At 33.9% G+C, this 26,462-nt stretch overlaps 1 protein-coding gene, 1 non-coding gene and 1 pseudogene across 2 annotated transcripts in view; 2 read left to right on the top strand and 1 right to left on the bottom strand.

Moving 5' to 3' along the window:
* Cstf3 (cleavage stimulation factor subunit 3) overlaps nt 1–26,462 on the top strand; it is a 77,317-nt gene that overhangs the window by 47,482 nt on the left and 3,373 nt on the right. Inside the window, exons 4-17 of the mRNA XM_076847021.1 lie at nt 8,285–8,317; nt 8,926–9,023; nt 9,975–10,041; nt 10,144–10,178; nt 10,274–10,400; nt 11,851–11,928; nt 12,964–13,126; nt 15,217–15,326; nt 16,193–16,309; nt 16,639–16,713; nt 18,572–18,715; nt 19,773–19,875; nt 24,175–24,244; nt 25,358–25,553. Coding sequence (XP_076703136.1) covers nt 8,285–8,317; nt 8,926–9,023; nt 9,975–10,041; nt 10,144–10,178; nt 10,274–10,400; nt 11,851–11,928; nt 12,964–13,126; nt 15,217–15,326; nt 16,193–16,309; nt 16,639–16,713; nt 18,572–18,715; nt 19,773–19,875; nt 24,175–24,244; nt 25,358–25,553 — 1,416 coding nt within the window. The remainder of the gene's footprint in view (nt 1–8,284; nt 8,318–8,925; nt 9,024–9,974; nt 10,042–10,143; nt 10,179–10,273; nt 10,401–11,850; nt 11,929–12,963; nt 13,127–15,216; nt 15,327–16,192; nt 16,310–16,638; nt 16,714–18,571; nt 18,716–19,772; nt 19,876–24,174; nt 24,245–25,357; nt 25,554–26,462) is intronic.
* On the top strand, nt 8,658–8,789 carry LOC143393319 (U4 spliceosomal RNA; annotated as a pseudogene).
* On the bottom strand, nt 12,150–12,256 carry LOC143393156 (U6 spliceosomal RNA). Its single transcript, XR_013090477.1, has one exon. It is a non-coding gene; the product is annotated as a U6 spliceosomal RNA (small nuclear RNA).

Genomic DNA, 26,462 nt, shown 5'->3' with positions numbered 1-26,462 from the left:
CACATGGATGTCTTCAGTATTCCACAGAAAGTTTAAGAAATTCATGTTATTTCATTGAAACACAGGTTCTAACAATGACCTGGATTCCATCTATTCAGTGAAATTTTTTTTTGTTATCTAATTTACATAGTCCTCCTTTTCCTCTGAATTTTATAGGGAGCATATATTAAATGGGATTCAGGTTCATATTCCTGTACCCACTTACAAGTCCTAAGAACAAATGATAAATACTTTTTTGTATGTAATGCTGGAGATCAAACCCATATAGCCTATGTACAGAAAGCATGCACTCTACCACTGTGCTCCACTTCCCGACCACAACCAATAATTTTTAGTTGACTCAAGAAATACCATATGATTAGTACAAAGAATCAAAAGCAAATTTAGTCTAGACCTAAAGATAAGCAGATTATTGTTTAGTACATTTTAATTTCAACCATCAAATAGTATAATTCAGTGGCCTATAATAATTTTCATAGTTTTCAGGGCATAAAAGGTTGAAAAGAACGCACACACACACACACACACAAACATTGCAGTGCTGGGAATTGAATCCAGGGTCTTGTGCACGCTTGGCAAGCAGACTATCACTGAGCTATACCCCATTCCCCTTTATGTCTATATTTAGGAAAATCATATATTATAGAAACTAAAATTTTTTTGTAGGAAAAATTAGGAAATAGATGTGGAAAAGCTATAAATTATCTATATTAGTTGTTGACCTGATCCCTCATGAAATATAACTCATCTGCCACTGCTTCTCCAGTGCTAGAGAAGAGCTTCTACATAGCAGGCACATACTTATTTGTTGAATAAAAATGGAATTTATTTGGGGCTGGAGTTGTGGCTCAGTGGCAGAGTGCTCGCCTAGCGCAGTGGGGGCACTGAGTTTGATCCTCAGCACCACATAAAAAATGAAATAAAGATTGTGTCTACCTACAATTTAAAAATAAATATATTTTTAAATGAATTTATTTGCAGAAACTCCTTTGCTGATAACTTGTCCTTAAAATTAGGAGTTGTTCTATGACTACTCCAGTGATTAAAGTCCTGCTTGTAGACCTTATAATGTCATTCTTCATTGTTTTCCAAATTCATGTTTATATTCTATAATCTTTCAAAGTATAGTTTTCAGGGCATAAAAGGTTGAAGAGCAGCCAAGGATTTCATTTGCTTTCAAGATTAAGTTTTTTTGACAATCAGCAGAATCTATAACTTCTGCACCTCAACTAAATTTAAATTGATTAAGTCCCATAAAGAGTATGTGTGTTATACTAAAGTTGTAGGAAACAATTAGGAATGTAGGGATGCAATTCACTGATTCATTCATCATATTTATTAAAACAACTGCCATATGAACTCAGGTGGATCCTAGCCCTGCCTCTACTGTGTGCTCAGTACTGTGGAAAAATACAAACTTTGACTTGTCCCAAATGGTTATTTTGTAAAAACCTAAACAAAATATACAGAGACTTTTTCTTGTTTTACTTGATATCCTTTTAAGAGTTAAAATGATTTGGATTAATTGTCAAACACATTTTTGAGCCATTTCAAGCTAATCACACTTATTAATGATCCTTATAATAGACAATTGAAATTAAAAACATACTTTAAAAAATTATGTTTTGGGATTTTCTTTCCCCTCAAGGAATAAGGAAAAACATTAAATTTGAAGAAATCTGTCCAAATCCTGTTGACAGATGGTTTTATTTCTCTGATGAGAAAGATGTTAATTTTATAGGCATTTACACTGCTCACATTGCATAAAATGGTCAATGAAGCATGAAATGTTCCTAACATTAGCTGGGGAAAATTAATTTTATTTTTGAAAGCTCAATACTATGGCTTCTTTAGATTTCCAATACAAGAATATTCCAGGTAAAGGGCATGGGTAATCTGAATTGTTAAAAACAGATATTACTATACTTAATAAAGGTATAGTAAGATTTTCTTTCTGTAAAGTTTAAAGTTTGTAAAATTAAATTATAAGTGAACATCATAATTGCATTAATTCCTCAAATTGCAAGTTGCAATAATTCCTCAAATTTTATTTTTCAAAACAACTGATGACCAACTAATTCTTAAATAGTTGTGAAAATTAACAAAGGACTGGAAATTTGAAGTTTTCAAAAGTATTAGGAAGGGATCTGTGTTTATAATTTACACTTGTTTTACTCTCCCAAATAACCATTTATTTAAATCTAATCAAAATTTAAGTTTAATCTTGATATTCCAGTTATCTTCCCATTCTGTAAAATAAAAGTAATTATTAGGCAACTTAAAAAATTTGTTTTCCTTCCATAGCAACTTTTCATATCTTAGCAAAATTCAAATGACTAATTTGTAAGGTAAAAGAGTTGTAGCTCAGTGTTAGAGCACTTGCCTAGCAGGCACAAGACCCTGAGTTCATTTCCCAGCACCACAAAAAGAAAAGAAAAAGTAATAGCAAATTTTTATGATAAACAAACAGCCTATGGTGTCATAAATCTGTAATACTAGCAACTCATGAGGCTGAGGCAAGAAGAATTGCAAGTTAGAGGCCAGCCTCACCTCAAAAACTTAGCAAGGCCCTAAGCAATTTAGCGAGACCCTGTCTCAAAAAATAAAAAATGCTAAGGCAATACTCATTACCAAAACAAACAAACTCCAAACAAAAATAAGATATACTTAGAAGAATAATTATTAAAAATTATCCTAGCCAGTCATAATAGTCTTTATTTTTTGTGTCTGTGTGAAAAATACCAAGATCTTTCCCTCACATTTGTAGATCCACAACCCTTTTTATAAGCCATATGTGTTCTCTGTATTATTAACTATTTTTTAGCATTTGCCTGTAAGTTATTAAAGATTGATGCCTCTAAAAAAATTATCCTAAATTTTTTCTTGTAATTATTTATATATTCATATTATAGAAATTTTGAAAAATCATTTTATCACCCTAACATGTATATTATGTTTATGTTTTGCTATATTTCTAATCACTTTTAAATATCCTTCTGTTGTTAGTGAATATTAAGTAAATATCTGGTAATTTTCTAGATTGTTACTTCTAAAGTGTGAGCTCCTTGATATCTTTGTCTTTGAATGATTTCTGTTAAAAAACAAGTCTTGGGATGGGGATGTGGTTCAAGCGGTAGCGCGTTCGCCTGGAATGCGTGCGGTCCAGGTTCGATCCTCAGCACCACATACAAACAAAGATGTTGTGTCCACCGAAAACTATAAATATTAAAAAATTTTCTCTCTCTCTCTCTCTCTCTCTCTCTCTCTCTCTCTCTCTCTCTCTCTGTCTCTCTCTCTAAAAAAGATAGAGTGCTTGCCTCATTGTGTGAGGCACTGGGCTCAATTCTTGGCACCACATATAAATGAATAAAAATAAAGGTCCATCAACAACTAAAAAAACCCAGAAATCTACATTTTTTTTTTTTAACAGTCAACCCAGATGATTGATTGTACATTAAAAGTTAAGAAGTGTTGTTCTCAACTAAGAGACTAAAGTTTTTTGGTGTGGGTTTTTGTGTGTATACATGTGCTGGGATGGAAGCCAGGACTTCATGCATGCTAGTAAATACCTACTGTGCCACTGTGCTACCTCCCCAGTTTCTATAAAGGTGTTTGTTTCTTTTTGTGGTGCTGGAGATCAAACACAGGTCCTTGCACGTGTTAGGTGAGTACTCTACCACTTGAACTATATCCTCAACCCAAATGATTTTATTAGGGGTCCCTCCCATGAAAAATTATATAATATTACTGTTGTTTTTTTTTTTAATATTTTTGGTGCATGTGGTACCAAGAATCATACCCAGGGCCTCAAGCATGCTAAGCATGCTCTATACCACTGAACTATACCCACTGCCCCACAACATACTTTTAATAAATAAGATATAAGCAATGTAAGCTTTGCAAAATAATGTGCGTACAATGAATACATTTTCTGCTAAATGATGGAAAAATCTTAGAATTTTTCTTTAGCTATCAAAATGGATCCCTGTACAAATGCACATGACTATGCTAAATATATTTAAGGATATTTAGAAGTAAGATAGTTATATATAAATATTAGTAAATACTAATTAGAATTATTTTTAAAGACAAGAAATGGACTAGTGATAGGCTGGCTGAAGACATGGTATTGTCCAAGTCTCACCAAAATGGAATTTGAATGTGATCTGGACCATAACTTTTGCTCTGCTGTCAAGTGAAACCAATTATAATAACTACTGCTCTTTCTAGCTACTTGGAATATGTAGCTGTTCCAAGGAGACAGAATAAAAGGTCTATACTTTTCCCATTCATAGCTTTGTTAATTGGTAAGATTTTTTTTCAGTACCTGAAATGTCTGGATTTTCAATTTTGGGAATAATCCTTTGAAGTAGATGTTAGTGCCATTCCCATTGTCTAAGTGGCAAAACTCATGCTGAGTGAGATTAAGTAGTTGATCATTATTATCAATTTTTTTCATTTTATCACACTGTATAATTTATACCAAAACTGGATTGATAATACTTTAAAAAGTTTTCAAAATTTATTTATTTTACATGAGCTCTCTTATTATTATTTGCATTACAATTCTTAATACACTTTATACCACAATTTATCATATATTTTTTAGTTGTAGATGGACACAATATCTTTATATTTTCATGTGGTGCTGAGGACCAAACCCAGAGCCTAGCAGGCGCTAGGCGAGCACTCTACCTACTGCTTAGCCACAACCAGCCCATACTTTTTAAAAAATTTTTTTAAATATTTATTTTTTAGTTGTAGTTGGACACAATACCTTTATTTCACTTACTTATTTTTATGTGGTGCTGAGGATCGAACCCAGGGTCTCGCACGTGCAAGGCGAGCACTCTACAGCTGAGCCCCAGCCCATACTTTTTAAAATTTAAAAACAATAAATAATGTTTTTTAAATCATGAGATTTTTTTTTAGCTGCTGTGGTAATGCCACCAGTGTTGGCTCTGTAGAGGAGTTCTCGAATGAAATTTTTGATTGAATTAATGAGTGTCAACCAATGGCCATCTAAAAGCCAAAGAGCCTCTATTAGTTAAGAGTGTCTTTTTTTAGACATTTGTTGTACAAATATCAATTGAAGAAATAATTGGTGAAACCAGGACACAGGACCCATTTGTATAGGGGATAATGTGAAATTATTTATAAATATAATTTTAATGAAATGCATAAATGAAGTTATGTAGTTATAGAATAGTGTCTTGTCGTCAATTCTTCCACCTTTATCACTGCCAGCCAAGATCTTGCAGCCTTGTGTATATTTCATATTTTTCTCTATGTTTATAAAATCATCCATAAACATATAGGATTTATTTTTGGTATTTTATAAGGATGGATTATGTTATACACATTTAAATTTACTTTCAATAAGATTTTATAAAAAATCCTTCTCAATTACCTGGTATAGCTCTAATTTATTTTATGTGAGTACGTAATATTCCATGATATGATGCATCATGATTTATTAAATGATTTCCCTATTGGTGAACATTTACTCGTGTGTGTGTGTGTGTGTGTGTGTGTGTGTGTGCGCGCGCGCACGCAGTACTAGAGATTGAACCCAGGAGTGCCTACCACGGAGATACATCCCCAGCCCTTTTAATTTTGAAATAGGGTCTTCCTAAGGTATTGAGGCTGATCTCAAATTTGTGGTCCTCCTGCCTCAGCCTTTCTAGCTACAGGGATTACAGGCATGCACTACCACACCCATCTTATTGTTTTTACTGCTACAAAGTGTGCAGTAAATAATCTTGCACAAATATGTTTAAATATTAATTTATTTCAATGAGATAGAATAGAATTTCTGGATTAAAAGATATATTTATTTGAATAGCTGTTATTTTCATAAAGCCTTTGATAATTCATGTTATCTTTCATAGGTTGGTAGTATTACTATCCTTTTAAGTTTTGACCATCTTGATGAGTATAAAATGATATCTATTATTTTGTCTTTCTCCCCTTAGAAGATCGTACCTACTGCCATATGGATTTTAACCATTTTCATTTTACTTCTGGAATTGCCTACTTATATTCTTTGCCAATTTTCCCAGTGGGTAGTTTTGGTTTTCCAGACCACTTTTAAGAACTGTACATAATCTCATCTGCTTTTAGAAAGCTAGTAACTTGAATTCATCCTTTTTACTGTCACTCTGAACTTGGCCAAACTGTGGATACAAGAAGGCCTCAAATTCTATGGGAGTCTCAAAGAAGAGTGCTGGCAAAGAGCCTAGTGTAAGGTCTAAGAAGCTTACTTAATAATATTAACATTTGGACCCCTCAAATGCTTTTATTTTATTTATTTATTTATTTATTAGTTCTCGATAGACTTTTATTTATTTATATGTGGTTGAAAATTGAACCCAGTGCCTCACACATGCTAGATAAGCACTCTACCACTGAGCTACAACTCCAGCTCCCCGGCTTTTCTACCCCAGAGTAATGTTGATATCATTTGTCCTCTAGGAAACTAAAACAGAACAGAAGAGGCAGGTTGAGTCCTCCCTACTCTTGAGCAGAGTTTCTTTGTGGGTCCCTGGCAGGGGACTGTCAGTGGCATATTTGCTGTCATCACCTGCTCCTCAGCTGTCACAGTAGAGAAGGAGTCAACTTCTACTAAGCTAGGTCGGCCAATACAGCATCAGTGGATAGACCGAAAAATAACTGCATATCTAAGGATTCAGTCACCAGAAAGAGATATTAACTAAAAAATGTCAAGACAGGCCCTCAACAAAATAGAGTTTCTTGGAAGAGAGGGACAGCTGGAGCAAAATAATGTATAAACATAAAATTCAAAGTTCAGTATTAACAGAGCAAAAGGTTAAATGAAGGAGAATGTCCCATGGAGACTGGAAAATCTGATGGACAGTTTATTTTAAAATCATTAGCAAAAATTCAAAGTTTAGAGAGAACAGATTGTTAGGATAGAACCAGGAGAACTAAGGTGTACAGTAGAAGTCCTGGGGTGGGAGACAGATGAAAGAATGATTTTAAAAAGAAGAAAATTCTTGAGCTAAAGACCTAAAATTTATAGGTTTGAAGGGTTTGCTGAGTTCCAAGCAGAATTAGTGATAATAATAAATAATTACTGAGTACTGACTCTACCAGTGTTCTAAAGGTTTCACATTTATTAATTCATTGACTCCTCAGAATATCCCTGAAAAATAGATACTACTAGTTCCCTTATTCCAATGAAGAAAAAGGAGGTTAAGTGAAACCTAAATGTGAACCTAAGAGGTCTGACTTCAGGGCTAAGTGCCTCAAAGAACAAAGGCATGTGGTGTAAAATTTATGAAAACAGAAGAATAAAATGAAGATTTGCAAGTTCCAGGGCGAAAGAGCAAGTTATAAACAAAACAAACAAAAAAAGACTGTTTTATCTGAGGCGGCTTAAGCTAGAAAGCTGGAAAAATTTTTTCTAGACTACTTGAGAGAAAAATACGTCAGAATTTCTCTAACCAACCAAAATATTTGTTTACCAGAGTAAAACAAAGAATTACCAATATAATAATTGAACAATTAATGAAAGTACTCAAAAGATAAGAAAGGGAAACTTAATAGTATTTAATCTTTGCCTTTGCAAGTTTTTCCTCCTGCCTGGAATAACTCCTGTTGTTTAGCAGCCATCTCATCCTTAAGATCTTAATGTTTCTCCAGGCAATCTTTTGCAATTCCCCAACTCTTGAGTTGTTTTGCTCCTCTTAAATGCTCCAATAGCTCACTGTACTTTCCCCATCTTAGCACTTAGCACAATCTCTTATAATGACCTCTTTCTTCCTTAATTTTTAATTTTTAAAAAAAGTAAGCAGATGTGTCTTATTCACTGGGGTAGTCCCAGTACTTAGCACAGTGCCTGCAATGCAATGACTGAGTGTCTAAATAATTTGCAGATCATCTTGTTGCTATGTTCAAATTGTTCTAGTAGGAGCTATTCAGGAAAGGTAAAGCTTTAAGTAGAATTTGTCTTTAGTAGATACATAAAGCCCTATTTGTATATATTTCTATATTTGTGTTGTGACTTTAACAAAATTTTATATTCACAAGTTTAAGTGTAGATGACTTTGAAAATCAATTTATATCCATTATATAAATTATCCATGTTGGGGTCTAACTTCTATTGTTATTATTAAAGAGCAAGATTAATCAATAAGTGTAGAGGTGAATTTGCAAGGTTGGTTAAAAACTGGTCAAAAAATTAGTCAACAATCCAGAAATAGTGTTTTGATACTCTAAAAACAATAATGCTAATCCTATGATTATCTTTGTTTCTCTTCAGATTAAAGCTAAAAATTATGACAAGGTTGAAAAGGTGAGTTCTTTTAAATACACTTGTATTTTATACTGGAATTTATGATTGTATATATAAGACAAATATGGTAAAATATTGACAATTTCTGAATCTAGGTAGTGATTATATAGGAATTGTACTTTATTGATCTTTTTTATATGCTTAAAATATTCATCATAGAAAAATTGGAAAAGAAAAAGAATAATTTTCTTTATCTTTTTTTTTTAATTTAGTGGTGGTGGGGAGAAAAAAAAGAAAAGTTGTATTCTACTGAACAGAAACATGAAAATGATTTAACTGTTCAAGCTGAAAACCAGAGGGAAATTTTATTTGCCTTTTATTTATAAGAAAATAAATTCTTAGCTTTTTGCAGTTTTAATATCATCTGATGAGGTTTATCCAAGGTGTACTTATTACTAATTGAAAACTTTTCCCAATATCCCACTGAGATGACTTGCAATATAGTCAGCATTGGCAACTGGAAAGGAAAAAAAAAAAAAAAAAAGGAAAGGAAGGAAGGAGAAGAAATTTCTGAAAGAAGCTGAAATTGTTTTTTTAAGTTCCATTTCATTCATGTATATGTGAAATTTATTTAACTGAATTCTGATAATAGTTTCTTGTATTTAAAGCTATTTCAGAGATGCCTTATGAAGGTTTTGCACATTGATTTATGGAAGTGTTATCTTTCATATGTCCGGGAAACCAAGGGTAAACTACCAAGTTACAAGTAAGTAAAATCAAGATCTTAAGAATGCAAGATATTTTCATTTAGTTCCACAGAAACTAACATCATGTCTTTCTTCCATTTAGAAGACACTTAAGGATTTAAAACCAAGATTTTTGGTAGGGGTGTAGCTCAGGTGTAGAGCACATGACTAGAATATGTGAGATTCTGATTGAGACCTCGGTTCAGTCCCCAATACCAAAAAAATAAACTCAGGATTCTATAAGAAATCAAGAATAGTGCTTCAAAAGAAAGCCACTGGTATTAGTCTTACTCTAGAGAATTTAATCACAGAAGACTTTCCGTATTGAAGCACCATGTATTTACAACACCAGACCATTGTGAGAGGCTTGTCAAACATTTAAAAAACATCTTCACGCTTGCTCTGGTACCTCTCAATGCAATGTGCCACTTGATCCAAGGCCAAGGATTGGGTAGTTTAATTCCCCATTATGACTTAACATCACCTACCTACCCATCTTTGCTTAATTTAAATAGTGGACCTTCTTGGATATTATTTTTGTATATAACAAATTATTTCTATGACTAGAATTATATCTTGATTATCTTTTCTTGTTCTTTCTCCTTAAATTTTACTTTCAAGCTAATAAATCTTTAGATATAAATTACCTCCTTAATGAGAAATCTCATTATTTTCACACTTTAATCTGCTATGTAAAAATTAGGCAATTTAAAGGATATAAAGATAAATAAGACATGGGCCTTCTCTTTGATAGCCACAAGCAGTAGACAAAGGAAATAGTTCATAAATTAATACAAATGACAAGCTTAAAATAATTACTTTATTTACTTACAATGATGTCCTTAATTTTTGTTTATAGAAAAGATTCAAGTGCTATTCTTATATGTCCAGAAGTTAGGTTTTAAATGTAGACATATTTTGATAACACATTTAAAAAAAAAAAAAAAACATGTCTTTCACATTCATTGCAGAGAAAAAATGGCTCAAGCTTATGACTTTGCACTGGATAAAATTGGAATGGAAATTATGTCCTATCAGGTAAATTTAAAATTTTTAAATATATACACTTAAATTCTATGCCCTTAAATATATATACTTAAAGTATCAAGAAAGATACTAACATTTTGTTTTATTTCTTAGATTTGGGTAGATTACATCAATTTTTTAAAAGGCGTGTAAGTATAGTTTTATACTTTATATTTACATTTTTATGTAAACAATTGATTTAACTGTAATAATAATAATGATGACTTTTCTTATTCAATCTCAGGGAAGCAGTTGGATCTTATGCAGAAAATCAGAGAATAACAGCTGTCCGAAGAGTTTATCAACGAGGTTGTGTTAATCCAATGATCAATATTGAACAACTCTGGAGAGACTATAATAAGTACGAAGAGGTAAATTAAGCCAGAGTAGTTTATTGCTATAAGCTAAGCCATTTTAATTTTTTGCGGGGTAAGGGGTCCTGGGGATTGAACTTGGGGATGCTCAACCACTGAACCACCTCCCCAGCCCTATTTTGTATTTTATTTAGAGACAGGGTCTCACTGAGTTGCTAAGTGCCTTGCCATTTCTGAGGCTGGCTTTGAAATTTGGGATCCTGGGCTGGGGATATAGCTCAGTTGGTAGAGTGTTTGCCTTGCATGCAAGGTTCTGGGTTCAATCCCCAGCACACACACACAAAAAAACCTAGCAATCCTCCTGCTCAGCCTCTTGAGCTGCTGGCTACTTTACTCATCCAGTTTAATTTTTAAACATCCTGGATTTGTGAATTCTAGTCTTTTTCATATCAGATAACTGGATATCAGTGTTGCACATTGTATAGGTTTTTTTTTTTTAATTTTTTAAAAATATTTATTTTTTAGTTTTTTGGCGGACACAACATTTTTGTTTGTATGTGGTGCTGAGGATCGAACCCGGGCCGCACGCATGCCAGGCGAGCACGCTACCGCTTGAGCCACATCCCCAGCCCTTGTATAGGTTTTTGCTTTTTTTTTTTTGGTACTGGGATTGAATCTAGGGGTACTTTTTCAATATTAAGCTACATCTCCAGTTCTTTTTATTTTTTCTCTCAGCAATAGAGATTGAACCCAAAGGCCCTCTGCCACTGAGTTATGCCCTTTTTTTGTTTTTGTTTTTGCTTTTTTTAATTTTATTTTTTGGTATTGGGGATTGAACCCAGGGTGCTTAACATCTGAGCCATGTCCCCAGCCCTTTTTATTTTTAATTTTGAGACAGGGTCTTGCTAAATTGTGTAGGGCCTCACTAAGTTGCTGAGGCTGGCTACCTCAGCCTCCTGAGCTGCTGGGATTAGAGGCATGAGCCACCATACCTAGCCCTTTTTATTTTGAGACAGTCTTGCTAAGCTAAGGTTGGCTTTAAACTTGCAGTTCTTCTGCCTCAGTACTCCAAGTCACTGGGATTACAGATGTGCACAACCATGCCTGGCTGTTTTGTTTGGTTTTGTTTAGTTTTGATGGTGGGGATCAAACTCAGGGCAACTACTCTGGGAAAAATATAATTTCTGTAAAGCTCTTTGTGGCAGAGATGCTGGGATTGATCCCAGGGCCCCTTACATGGTAAATAAGCACTTCATCATTTAGATATATCCCCAGCCCATTTTTATTTAATGCTAACTCATATCTAAATATTCATATACACACATATTGTGCTTGGCCTTCTGTGAAAGGATATGTTTTTGGAATTATTTTTCCTGTAGTAATGATCAGTTGCTATGCATCTCTTTCACTTAATTCCAGTGAAGTGATTAATTATTGGTTTTAGTTTGTTAGATGTGTGGCTATATCCACCAAAAATAACAATAATATGTTTTTGGGTTTTTTTTAGGGTATTAATATTCACTTAGCTAAAAAAATGATTGAAGATCGGAGTAGAGACTACATGAATGCTAGGCGTGTAGCAAAGGTATGAAATTCCATCAAGCCATTTATTTATTTATTTTGAGTATTAGACCATTTAATTCTCAAACCTTCATATACATAATATCTTTTACATAGTGTTAAAATAAAGAGGAAAATACATTTTCATACAAACAGAATTTTAAGTATACATTAATAGACTTTTCAGATTATTAACCAAGTTGCTAAAATTTCATTTACATTGTCCTTAAAAGATGTTCAACGATAAAAAATATGGAATGCTTCATGAATTTGAGTACCATTCTTGTTTAGGGGCTGTGTTAATCTTCTCTGTGTTGTTCCAATTTTAGTATATGTGCTGCTGAAGTGAGCACAGCCGTTTATTTTAATTATTATCAAGGCTGTCGTTTATAACAAGGCCTTTCCTGTCTGGTGTTTGTTACTCTTGATATTTCAGTCATTAGCAATCTTAACTAATGTAAATTAATCTCAGTTGACATCATCACATCTGTTTGAAGAGATGATATATTTGAAATTAAATATTTCTTTGCAGACATGTTAAGGACAAAATAGAACAAATTGGATTTAGAAGAAATTATTATTTAGAGAAGGTTAAAACAAGATTCTATCTAGAACTAATATAGTGGTTCATATCCTTCCTTGTGCTTGGTCTTCTGTGAAAGGATACGTTTTTATATTTGCTTATATGTGTTCATCAGAAAACTGTACTATTCTGCACTCAGAGTATACTTCTTTAATAACATAGCTCTCAGGGACAAATCTTATAGTGTGCATGTCTTTCCATTCTTAGAAGTTAGGAAAAGTAACCAGTAAGTAATTTAAAAAGAGATTCTCCAAAGATGGCAGTAATCCACCAGATCTTCAGTCATGTTATTGGTCAACTAGTATATCCTAGAGAGCAACCTTTGTAGATTACCTCCAAAAAGGGCCCCTGGGTGGTCTATTCACCCACTCCTGGGAATCTATTTATGCATGGGTAATACTCAGAACTGATCATCTCCATCCTCCATATCTGAGTGGTTCCAGTATCACCAAAGAATTTTAAATGCTTCTTGTTTAGGAATATGAGACAGTAATGAAAGGCTTGGACCGCAATGCTCCTTCAGTGCCTCCACAGAATACTCCTCAAGAAGCTCAGCAGGTAGATATGTGGAAGAAATATATACAGTGGGAAAAGAGCAACCCTCTTCGTACAGAGGATCAGACCCTTATAACAAAAAGAGGTAACAAGATTAACCCTCCTGGGACTCCAACTACATGCCTGTTAGGCCACTTGATATTATCCCACAGATTAGTGAGGATAATCCTTTTTTCTTATGTTCTCCAGATTTCATAATGTGCACTGCCTCTTTGTTTTATTTTATCCAACTTTCTGTTGCACTTTTAGTAAATTCTTCATTTCATGTACTATACTTTTCAGTTCTAAGTTCCTTTTTTATAGTTTCCATTTGTCTGTTGAGATTTTGTATGTTACCATCTTTTTCTTTAAACCCTTGAACAGGTAACATTGGTTAAAAAGTCCTTGTCTCCTGATTTCAACATCTAGGCCATTAGCTCATGGAGATAGTTTCCTTTCTGATTTTTCTCTTGGCTATGGGTCAGTTTTTCTGTTTCTTTACTTGTTATACAGTCCTGTTTTTTCTTTTGGACAATGTACCAATGTACAAGTGATACATTGTAAAGGCTTTGGATTCTTTTATCTTCCACATCCACAGAAGAATGTTGAGTTTTATTTAATAGGAAGTTAAATTTATTGACAGATGACTTAAAGTTGGTAGAGATTTGGTTTTATACTATTAAGATAGGTCTGTTTTAGTTTTATCCTTAATCTCAGGGTAAATTCCTTAGTCCTGGGACATAATCTTTACTCCTACAACATAATGGAAAATCCATTAAGGTATTTACTCAAACCTTTGGGATTAGATTCAAATACCAAACTTGGTATCCCTTGTGATAGGCAGCTGCTAAGATATCAGTTCAAGTCAGTCTTTTGGTTTTGCTTCCTACTGGACTCTGTATTCTTTCCAACGTATGTATATTTCAGGGATTAGTTAAAGATTTGAGGACATTTGTGCCTTGATTTTCCAGCTCTGGCTCTTTCATTTTTGGAATTTCCCGCTGTTCCCATAGCCTACAACTTTGTGTTACTTTGAGGTAGTAAGAATTTTTACTTGAATTCTAGCTACCATAGAGTTGCATGGGCATGGATGTGCCCTTTGAAGAAAAAGCCATATTAAATATGGATTTCACCCAACATAGTTCCCTTTTATTTCAAGGGATCAATCTGCTTAGATTTCTGTTCCTTTTGGTCATTTTCTGATACTTTAAAAAATTTGTTTTGTTTTGTTTTTGTTTTTGTTTTGAGATAGGGTCTCACTATGTTGCCTAGGCTAGTTTTAAACCTGTGAGCTCAAGTGATCCTCCCAAATAATTACAACTATATGCATATGTCACCATGCCTGGCTTTCTAGTACATTTGTAAGAGTTGTTTTTGTATTTTTGTATTTTTCTTTTCTCTCTTGAGCTAGGGAGCATACTGGGGATTGGACCCTAGGCCTTGTGTATGCATGCTGAATACACATCTTTCCATAGAGTTACACCCAAGCTTTAGTCTATAATTGATATTTCAGAAAGTATAGTCTGATGCAAACTACTCTGCCACTGACAGACTAGAATTTGGAACTTTATTGAATTTATCAATCTTGCCCTGCTCACTCACCTATAGGCCTTTGCAAATACTACTTCCTTTGCCTATGTCATTTTTAAAATTTACCCCATCCTTCCTCTGTCCATTTATTTTTCAACTGACCCTCTCCTGCCCACCCCCTGCACCTACTATTGGAGATTGAACCTAGGGCCTTGCTCATGCTAGGCTAGTACTCTACACTGAGTTATTCCCATTCCTCATCTGACCATCTTCTATCCCTCCTTCAGGTTCTGCTTTAGATGTCAATTTTTTAGTGAAGCCTGCCTTGAATCTGTAAACTATTTTAAATCCTGCTATTGTGAGGTTTAGGAGTATATTGTACTTCTCTCATTTTAGTAATTTTTATATTTACTTACTTAGTGTATATAAAGATCTTATTCATTAGTATACTCACAGTGCATTTCACATTCTAGCATAAAGTTGGTGCTCAGTAAATATTAACAATAAATTATGGGCAGATGGGGCTTGGGTGGATAAAGCTTTTGATTTCCAACTTACCATTTATTATTGAGTATTTGAGCCTAAAAATTTACTTGTGATGCATATTGATAGTTTCAAAATAATATTTATTTTAATTGAGTTTTGTTTGTGCATGTCTTCCCTTAGTAATGTTTGCTTATGAACAGTGCCTGCTTGTTCTTGGCCATCACCCTGATATTTGGTATGAAGCTGCCCAGTATCTCGAACAGTCAAGTAAACTGCTTGCAGAGAAGGGAGTAAGTATTACACTCCTCATGAGCTTTTTGTGATGTTGATATGGCAGCGATTTTCTGAAAAATATAGCACTGAATTTGAGTAACAAAGTGTTAAGTGTTAGAATGTGTGTGTGTGTGTGTGTGTGTGTGTGTATTTTTTTTGGTACTGAGGATTGAACTCAGGAGCACTCGACGACTGAGCCTTATTCCCAGCTCTTTTTTTGTGTGTGTGTATTTTATTTACAGACAGGGTCAAATCTTGCATTGAGTTGCTTAGTCCTTACCATTCTTGAGGCTGGCTTTGAACTCCTGATTTTCTGCCTCAGCCTCCCAAGTCACTGGGATTATAGGCATGCGCCACCGTGCCTGGCAAGTGTTAGAAAATTTAAACTCATGTCAATTTGAGTCTTATGATATTCATATGATTAGATTGCTTAGAATTAAAAATATAGTGGATTTTTTTTTAATATTAAATGATGAACCACAGTATGTGCAGGATTATCTTGTAAGTTAAAATAATGGTAGTGGGGCTGGGGTTGTGGCTCAGCATTAGAGTGCTCACCTAGCATGTACCAGGCACTGGGTTCTATCCTCAGCACCACATAAAAAATAAATAAATAAAATAAAGGTATCATGTCCAACTACAACTAGAAAAATAAAAAATAATAGTGGGCTGGGGGTGTAGCTCAGTGGTAGAGCATGTGCTTAATGTTCCCCCAACATCAAAAAAAAATAGGAAGAAATCTTGGAATTTTGTTAGACTTCTGAGAGTGTCTTGTGTTTTTTTAGATATGTATACATAAAATTAGATGCAGTTATATTAGTTTTAAACACTTTTGACTATATTTAAATTATTGAAGCATACTTCCTTCTTTTTTATCTCCTAGGATATGAATAATGCCAAATTATTTAGTGATGAAGCTGCTAATATATATGAAAGAGCCATAAGCACTTTATTAAAGAAAAATATGCTTCTTTATTTTGCATATGCAGATTATGAAGAGGTGAGTAAAAATGTTTCAAACTTTATAATTCAGTTTTTTACTGCATGACTAATTTTTTTCTGTACGCTTCTTTGCTGGCATATTGCTTTTGTTAGCCAGAAATGATACAGAGTAAAAAGTTGTTAGTTCTTAGCTTATATTTATTTATGTTCAGTACAGGAGCCATTGGTGTTTGCAATGGGGGTGGGGATACAGCCCCTGTATTCCTTAGAGCTCAAATCTTGCATGGATTTGTGTGTGTGTATGTGTGTGTGTGTATATATATATATATATATATATATTTTTTTTTTTTTTTTTTTTTTTTTTTTTTCACTTCTCTACCACCTCAGAGTCGCATGAAGTATGAGAAGGTTCACAGTATATATAACAGACTTCTGGCAATTGAGGATATTGACCCCACCTTGGTGAGTAACTTTACAAATCTTTCTTTTCTATCTTGACAGTCTGATTTAACAACAAGATAACTTACATATGGTAAAATATACTCTTTTTTTTTGTCTAGTTATATGATTCTTGATAAACAACATTGAGTCATGGGACACCATCACAATCAAGATACAAAACATTTCCTTCACCTTCCCCAAAATTCCCTTATGTGACCCCTCTCCTGGCCATCACTTTCCCATCAGAGTTGCTGTCGAATGCTGGTTTGAATTCTACTCTGGTTTTCTTTTTAACGCTGCAGTATGAAACAGCTACAGAGGTGCTTTCTGTAACCCATAGCTAGAGACCTATGACTAGATTCACTGCTTTACACCAACTACACCATATTGCTTCTTTTGTATATTTATATTGGGATTCTACTGCCTTAATTGCTTACATTTAGTCATCATTTAAAAACTAACACGGCTGATATATCCTGCAAAAATTGCTGGCATCTGTATATTGTGCTATACTGCAGTAATAAAAATGACAAACTCAATAAATTCCTTTCCTTGAAGAATTCATATACTTCATCCATCCATCCACCCATCCAAACTAACCAAAACTAACCAGGTCCCTGCTAACAGTCATTACTTCATTAAAAAAAAAACATTGCACATTCATTATGGGTGGGGAACTCTGAAGGTATTAGGTATAAAATGGGTCATAGTTTATCAGTGAAGTTCTACTATATGATCTTTGGAAAATAAATAGTGGGCCTTCTAAATAAACCAGTAAAATGCAAAGTTAAACATGTATTATAAAATATATAGCATTAAATCAAACATTGCATTTTATAGATTTTATAATTCACTAATGGAGTCTTTTTGAGTACTTTCACATTTTTTCTTAAAATTTATATACTTAATTTTTTTTTTGTATTGGGAGTTGAACTCAGATGCACTAACCATTGCACCACACTCTCAACCCTTTATATATATAGGCAATTAAGGATATATTTTATTTTGAGACAGGATCACTAAGTTGCTCAGGGCCTCACTAAGTTTTTGAGGCTGGCTTTAAGCTTTCAATTCTCCTGCCTCAGCGTCCTGAGCTCCTGGGATTAAAAAGGTACTCCACTGCACCCAGCCTATTAATTTTTTAAACAAATTTGTACCACATCAATTTTTTTACTTTATTAGTTATCCAACTTTGTGTATTTAATTGTTTTTTTTTCTGGTTCTGGGGATTGAACCCAGGGTTTTGTGCATGCTAGGTAAGTGCTCTACTACTAACCTACATCTCTAGCCCAATATTTATCTATCTATCTATTTATTTATTTATTGTACTGGGAATGGAATTCCCCCTTTAATTTTTTTAATATTGTTTTAGTTGTCAATGGACCTTTATTTTATTTATTTATATGTGGTGCTGAGACTTGAACCCAGTGCCTCACATGTGCTAGGCAAGTGCTCTACCATTAAGTTACAACCCCAGTCCCTGCCCCTTAAAATTTAATTTGCATAGTCTAGAATTATATGGTGATGATCGTACAACCTTTTGATTATGTTAAAAAACACTGGAGTAAATACTTTAAATGGTGAATTTTGTGATATATGAATCATATCTCAATAAAAAACAAAAACACATTAATTAGCATGCATCTCTAATAACAGAAAAAGTAGTTTATAAATAATGCATCTTCTATAATCCTACTTTCTAATTTTTTGGGTGTTGAGGATTACTTTCTTATAGGAATCATTAGCATAGGAATCAGGTAAGCTAGTGATGCTACAGAGATTACATTCTGCCTAATTTCTGTAACACAAATATATATGTGTGTGTGTGTGTGTGTGTGTGTGTGTGTGTGTAAATATATATGTAATTTTTTTTGCAAAGGTATATATTCAATATATGAAATTTGCAAGGAGAGCAGAAGGTATCAAATCTGGACGAATGATATTTAAAAAAGCAAGAGAAGATACCAGAACCCGCCACCATGTCTATGTTACTGCAGCACTCATGGAGTATTACTGTAGTAAGGTAAATATTGAAATACATATATAAAGATGAAGTAGTCTTCTTTATCTGAAAACATTAATTAAAAGAAAAGTAGTTCTAGTTTCTGTCATTAAACTTTAATTCATTTCATAAAGGAAAAGTGTTTATTTGTAAAATGATGTGGAATGTTATCCAAATCACTAGCTGCCTGCTAATTTATGGCTTTATGCCTTATTAAACCCCAAATTTCCTTTTATTTTACTTTTTTATTTGAAAATGATAGACCTTGCAGTGTTGCCCAGGTTGACCTTTAAGCCATGAACTCTCAGGTTCAATTCCTTCTGTTGTCTCAGCCTCAGGCACTTGGGACTACAAGCAAGCGCTGCCATGCTTCCCTCTCTCCCTCCCTCCCTTCCTCCATTCCCTCTCTTCTTTCTTTCCTTCCTTCCCTTCCTTCCTCTTTTTTTTTTTTTAATATCAGGATTGAACTCAGGGTGTTTTGCCACTGAGCTACATCTCCAGCACCCCTTCCACCTTTTTTTTTTTTTTTTTTATTAAGCCAGTTACTAAGGCTGGCCTCAAACTTGTAATACTCCTGCCTCAGCCTCCCAAATTGTTGGTATTATAGGTAAGTGCCACCATGCCCAGCTTAAACTCCATATTTCTGTTTTCTATTTTATTTATCTATCTACCTATCTATTTATTTATTTTTGGTTATCAGGGATTGAACTCAGGAGCACTCAACCAATAAGCTACATCCCCAGCCCAATTTTGTACTTTATTTAGAGACAGGGTCTCACTGAGTTGCTTTACCTCACTTTTGCTGAGGCTGGTTTTGAACATGTGATCCTCCTGTCTCAGCTTCCCCCGCCACTGGGATTGCAGGTGTGCCCCCCGCATCTGGCTTATTTATTTGTTTTAAACCCCATATTTCTGAACCTAAACTCCACTGGCTGATTTTTAGCTTAGTAATTTTTACTTAACATGGTTTTAATTTTCATTTTAATTCTTTCATATCTTGTCATATTTAGGTATTGTAGTTTTAATATTCTTATCTGACATTTCATAGAAATCAATACTTGGCTGTCTTTACTTGTAGGACAAATCGGTTGCCTTTAAGATTTTTGAGCTGGGACTGAAGAAATATGGAGACATCCCAGAATATGTCCTGGCCTATATTGACTATCTCTCTCACCTCAATGGTAAGTTAATTCTAGAAGCTTTAATGGTACTTAATATTAAACCATCTGATATTATATTGCTAAGTTTTTCCTTCTTGAATGTATTATAATTCTGACATCACATCAAAACCACCCACTTGATAACCACCCAAGAAATATTTGTAGCCTGTCAACCAGGAGTTTATATTTATTGAATAATGATGTCTTTTGACTTCAGAATGGCTTTGATCAGCAAAGTTTTGTTATAAGTAGGATAAAGCTACAAAGTCAAGAGTTAAGAGACACAGAGTTGTTGATGTTCATTTCTGACTGTGGGCAACTCATTTCTCATCTCCTGGGAAAGAACTGACAAAAATAAATCCTCGTCAGCTGGGGATGTAGCTCAGTGGTAGAACACTTGCCTAACATTACAAGGCCCTGGGTTTGACCCCCAGCATTATCAAACAAAACACATACAAAAAAAACCTCTAGCCACCAATACTCAGAGATGTCCATGTAGTAAAAGCTACATGAGGCTACTGGGAAAGAAATTTTAAAGGATATTATGTTTATTAGCCTCTTGATTTTTATTCGGCTGTTATAATGACAATAATACAGCCATCTTTTATTGAGGTCCTAGTATGTGCCAGGTTTTGTGCTAGGTAATTCATTCATTCATATGTGTGTGTGTATAAAATTTAGTCTAGTTACCTATAGTCCAGGATATGCAACTTCTTTTTTTAAATTAATTTATTTTTAGTTAATTTTTAAAATTTATATATGCAGTGGAATGCATTATAATTCTTATTACACATATACAGCACTATTTTTCATATCTCTGGTTGTACACAAAGTATATTCACACCCATTCATGTCTTCACACATGTACTTTGGATAACAATGTCCATCACATTCCACTATCATTTCTAACCCCATGCCCCCTCTCTTACCATCCCATCCCTCTGCCCTATCTAGAGTTCATCTATTCCTCCCATGCTCCCCCTCCCTACCCCACTATGAATCAGCCTCCTTATATCAGAGAAAACATTCAGCATTTGTTTTTTGGGGATTGACTAATTTTACTTAGCCTTATCTTCTCTAATTCCACCCATTTACCTGCAAATGCCATGATTTTATTCTCTTTTATAGTGAGAAATATTCCATTGTGTATATATGCCACATTTTTTTAATCCATTCATCTAATGAAGGGCATCTAGGTTGGTTCCACAGTTTGATATGCAACTTCTTGACTATTAAAATAAACATTGTGTAAAAGTTGGTTTAAGGCAGAAGTATACATGGGCTGGGGATGTAGCTCAGTGGCAGAGCACTTGCCTGGCATGTCTGAGAACCTTGGTTCAATCCCTGGTACCAGCAAAAATAAATTTTAAAAAAGAGAAATATGAAATTATGTGTAAATGATTATAGAATGAGATATTATAAGCATATATCAATAATTTTAGTATTTCAGAAAAATATAGCATATATAAAAGATAGTATCATTATATCCTAAATAGTATAAAAAAGTCAAATGTTTATTTTTTAATTTCAGTTTAGTGACTACACTCTGGAAAAAGACTTAACCTCAAAAAGTGAGATAGTAGGGCATTTAATTGATAAATTTTCTTGAATGAAGTTTATGTTCCTCACTAATCTTAAACTATTTGCTTTACTTTTTTTAGAATAATTACTAGTATATGTATTTATCTTACTATTTTCTTAACATGAGCATGATATCTGATGTCAACATTGTTTTTTCCCAAGTTCAATATCTTAGATAGTTCCTTCATTCCTCTAACTAGCTGTCAAGCATTTATTCATTACCTTCTTTTACTAAGGACCAGGAATACAAAGATGACCAGGACTATATTCTTCTGGTCACAGAAGACTTTGATGTAAAAATACAATTGCATCATCAGTCTTCACTGTGGCATAGTTATGAAGTTAGGTGTATAATCTTACTCTGCAATGTTCTCATCTGTAGAATGGTCAGAACAGGGAAAACTTCCATAGAATTCTTGAGGATTAAGCAATTAAATTTTGCATGTCATAATGATCATAATGATCACAAATAGTTAACATTTATGGACTGCTTAAGTCAAAGACATGCAAAATTTAATTGCTTAACCAGACTTCAGATTTAGTATTAAAAAAAAAGAATGTAAGATTTCTTAATTTTTCTTATTGATTACATGTTGAAATGAATAAACTATATTAAAATTAATTTCTCATTTTACTCTAGAATAGCAGAAAATTTACTTCTAAAAATATTTATTTAGCTGGTTATGGTGGCACACATCAGTAATCCCAGCAACTAGGGAGGCTGAGGCAGGAGAATTGCAAGTTTGGGGACAACCTCAGAAACTTAGTGGGATTGTCTTGAAATTTAAAAAAAAAAAAAAGTTTTTTTTTAAAGTACTGGGGATATGGCTCAGTGGTTCAGCAACCCTGGGTTCAATCCATGGTACCAACAAAATTTTTTATTTTTATTTTTGTGGTACTAGAGATTGAATCCAGGGGTGCTCTACCAATGGAATTATACCCCTTTTTTATTTTGAGATAGGTTCCTGATAAATTGCCCAAGCTGGCTTCAAACTTGGTATTCTCTTGCCTCAGCTTTACAAGTTGCTGGGATCGCAAGGCATGTGCAACCATACCTGGCTCAGAAATTTAAAATTACATACTTGTTCCCATTGTATTTCTTTTGGACAGTGTTGTTCTAAAGGGTGTCATAGAGAAGGCCTCATGAGTTGCATCTTCAAAAAAGAGAAATATCTGGGCATGGTGTACACACTTGCAATCAGGAGGATCACAGATTCCAGGCCAGCCTTGGCAACTTAGAGAGACCATCTCAAAATAAAACTGGGATGTGCTCAGTAGTAGTGCACCTCTGGGCTCCACCCCAGAACCAAAAACAAAAACAGAGAGAAAAATAAGAAATAGCCAGACAAAGAGAAAAAGGCATTATTCCAGGCAAAGAACATGGCATGTAACTTCTATGTGGGATGGTAAGAAATGTATCTGTAGCAAAGCTTGGGATAAAGCAAAAAGGATAAAATGCAGTATTTAACATTTTTTAAAAGTTTAATGTGTGAAATTGAAAGTTGTGAATAAAGTTGGTGCCACTTCTTTGGCATAATACATTTACTCTCTCTCGGGTTTATCTTGCATAGGAACTTGGAGTAAATTGAATAAATACCCTAAGGCAATAAAAACCAGTTACTTGGGCTGGAGCTCAGTTGGTGGAGTGCTTGCCTTGCATGCACAAGGCCCTGGGTTTGATCCCCAGCACCAAAACAAACAAACAAAAAAACAGTCACTGCACTAGAATTTTGTTTACTTTTTTTTTTTTTTTTTTTTTTTTTTTTTTAGTTGTAGGTGTATTTTTTTTTTTTTTTATTTAAAAAAAATTTTTTTATGTGGTGCCGAGGATTGAACCCAGTGCCTCATGTGTGCTAGGCAAGCACTCTGCCACTGAGCCACAACTCCAGCCCACATCCCCAGTCCTTTTTACTATCTATAGATAGTAAAAAAAAACCCTCTACTAGAGTTTTACTTTTTCTAAGTAGCCACTTAGGGCCTCACTGAGGCTGGCTTTGAACTCATGATCCTCCTGCCTCAGCCTCCAAAACCTCTGGGATTACAAGCGTGTGCCATCAAACCCAGCTATTTTAGTTATTTTAAAAACAACTTTATTGAGTATAATTTACATATCATAAATGCACCCATTTGAATTATACAATTCAATGATTGTTGGATTTACTACTGTATTCTTAAATTTTAAAAAGTCCCTTACAGTTTAACAAATTTTGTTTCCCCACTTTCAATTGCAGAGGAACTCCTAAGACTTAAAGTTTAATCTACTCTGGCAACTATTCTTTAATTCATTTACTATTTGCTTCTCAGTCTAGATATTATTGTTTCTCTACAAGATGGTAAAATAATGAAATGTAGATTAGTCCTGGTATCTTAAAAAAAAAAAGAAACTCAATTGTAACTAAGTTTGAACTTGTTATTTTTTAAATGTTAGTAGCCTGAGTTATTATGTCACTGCTTATATTACAACTGCAGTGTAGTACAGAGAGCTGAACTAGAGGTAAAAAAAAAAAAAAAAACCTGGTTTCTAGTTACAGCTCTGTTACGCAATGACAATAAACAAATCAAAATTACTCAATTCTTTTGAACCTCAAGTTTCCTTATCTGTAAAAGTCAGGTGTGACAATAGTTACCTTTCTGCAGAGGATTTTTGTGAGGATTAAGTTGAAATAATGCTTGTAAAAATATATTGTTAAATTGTAAAACTGACTTTTTTTAATATTTAAAATTTGTTAAATATCCTAGAGGACAATAATACCCGAGTTTTGTTTGAACGAGTTTTGACATCTGGAAGCCTTCCTCCGGAGAAGTCTGGGTAAGTCATTGTGAAAATGCATCAGTCAGGTTCCAAGGGCAGCCTTCATCCTCCAGTTAGGATTGAATGTCTGCTTGAGTGGGCCTTTAGGAGATAGAGTCCCCTTCTCTCCCAAGGTTCATTTTACTTACCTGTAATATTTTCATACTTGATTATTTTCCCATAAGGATTAGAATTGTTTTGAGAGATGCCTTCCTAATTTATTATTAAATATTTAATGTCTTTCTAGTTTACTATATCTCTAGAAATTGATAAGAATGAGGACTTCGGAAGTTTTTACCTCAAAAATCCAAAGCAGACTGTTTTTACATATTGAAAGTTTGTTTTATATATTGTGTCCCCAGTTTGTGGTTTTGACTCTTGTCAGTCATACCAGACAGAGGAACAACACAGTAGAAATAGTAAGGCTTTGGGGTCTTGGGTTTAATTTCCAGCTCAGCCCACATAGACACTGGGCATATTTTAAAACTCACCAATCCTCACTTTCTGAGTCACAATAATACCTACCAGTGTAGGATTTTTCTGATAGCCCTGTACCTGGTATATCGTAGGTACTCAATATATTCTTATGTACATTTAGTAATCTCAGACCTTTACTGTTGGTTGTTGGAACAATGATGAGACAAGTTTGTCCTGAGTGATCTACATTCATGGGAAAAAGATGAAAATGTATTTATAATTCATGCCACTAAACAAAATTCAGAAGAAATTAGAAATCTTTCTGGATTCTTTTTCCAACTCTTCCACTTAGTTTACCCTAAGATAAGTGTCTCTTATGGATCACAAAGAATAGGAAAGTATGCTAAATAAGAAACAACTGAAAATTTCAAGTATTTAGGGTGAAGTATTATAATTTACATTCAAAAATAAGATCAACCAAATATGGCAAAATATTGTTATTAAATCTGGGTAATGGTATAAGTATTCATTATACTCTTCCATTTTTTCTATAGTTTGGAAGTTTTTATGATAAAAAGGAGCTTTTTATAATTCAAGAAGAAAGGGGGAGAGATTCAGGCTTTTCTTTTTTTTTTTTCTTTTCCTTTTTGATAAATGGACTCCTTGCCCTAAAACCAGAATAACCAAGTATTAATTATATTTCTTTTCTTATAGAGAAATCTGGGCCCGGTTTCTAGCTTTTGAAAGTAATATTGGTGATCTCGCCAGTATCCTCAAAGTGGAAAAAAGACGGTTTACAGCATTCAAAGAAGAGTACGAAGGCAAAGAAACAGCTTTGCTGGTAGACAGATATAAGTTTATGGATTTATATCCTTGCTCTGCAAGTGAACTAAAGGCACTGGGTTATAAGGTATGTACCAAGGATCAAGGTGCCTGTAGTATTTTTGTTTTAACAATGTTTTAGAAGGATTTATGGATAACCAACATTCTAAATGAGTAAATTCTGAAACATCAATTAATCTAGTTTTAGAATAGATTTGCAAAAAATAAACAAGAAAAAGATTCACTGATTTTTCTTGGTATGAAACGTCAAGTATTAAAAGTAGCTGAATAAAATAATAATTGAAAAATGAGATTTAACAAATACTTTCATTCTGTTCCTGAAATTGTCTGTGCCTTACATCTTATGTCCTGTGAGTGGTGGAAAAGTGTATGGAGGGAAGAAAAAAAATTCTGAATATCATCTTAGGTACTACTTTTTTTCTAATTGATGAATGTGTTTTGATAGATCTTAAACCAAATGTAGTTTCTGTTCTACTCTGTAAAACATAATGAGGAAACGTGACAACTTGTTCAATTCATAAAATTTCCTGAGAGATTTATAGCCTTAAAACAGCACTCCTTCAGTGGCCCTCAGGGAAATAGGCTCAAATAGGAATGGAACTCTCCTATGTAGACTGCTGAGCCATAAAAATCAAATCCGGTCCAGGAACCTGTTTAAGTCAGGAGGAAAGATGTAATGTTTATGAAGCACCAGAAATAGCCCTTGCTGAGAAAACAATCATTTCTTGATCTTTCTGTCCCATGTGAACAAAGATCAAGATTTTGGAAATCCAAAGGGAAGATGGATACACCAGAGTCCTCGCTTGATTGCTTTAAGCCAGCTAACTTTAGGGTATTCGCGACCATCATTTTTTTTCCTCACTGCCCTCTTTTAGTCTGAGTCTCACTCTGTGTTGGAACCATATTAAAACAGAAAAATTACCCCATGATTCAGCTTCAGACATTTTCTTTAGTGGACGCCCTTAGTTCTGTGCCA

Source organism: Callospermophilus lateralis, chromosome 2 (genome assembly GCF_048772815.1).
Source record: "Callospermophilus lateralis isolate mCalLat2 chromosome 2, mCalLat2.hap1, whole genome shotgun sequence".
NCBI lineage: Eukaryota > Metazoa > Chordata > Mammalia > Rodentia > Sciuridae > Callospermophilus > Callospermophilus lateralis.
This window is presented reverse-complemented; position numbering and strand designations above follow the sequence as displayed.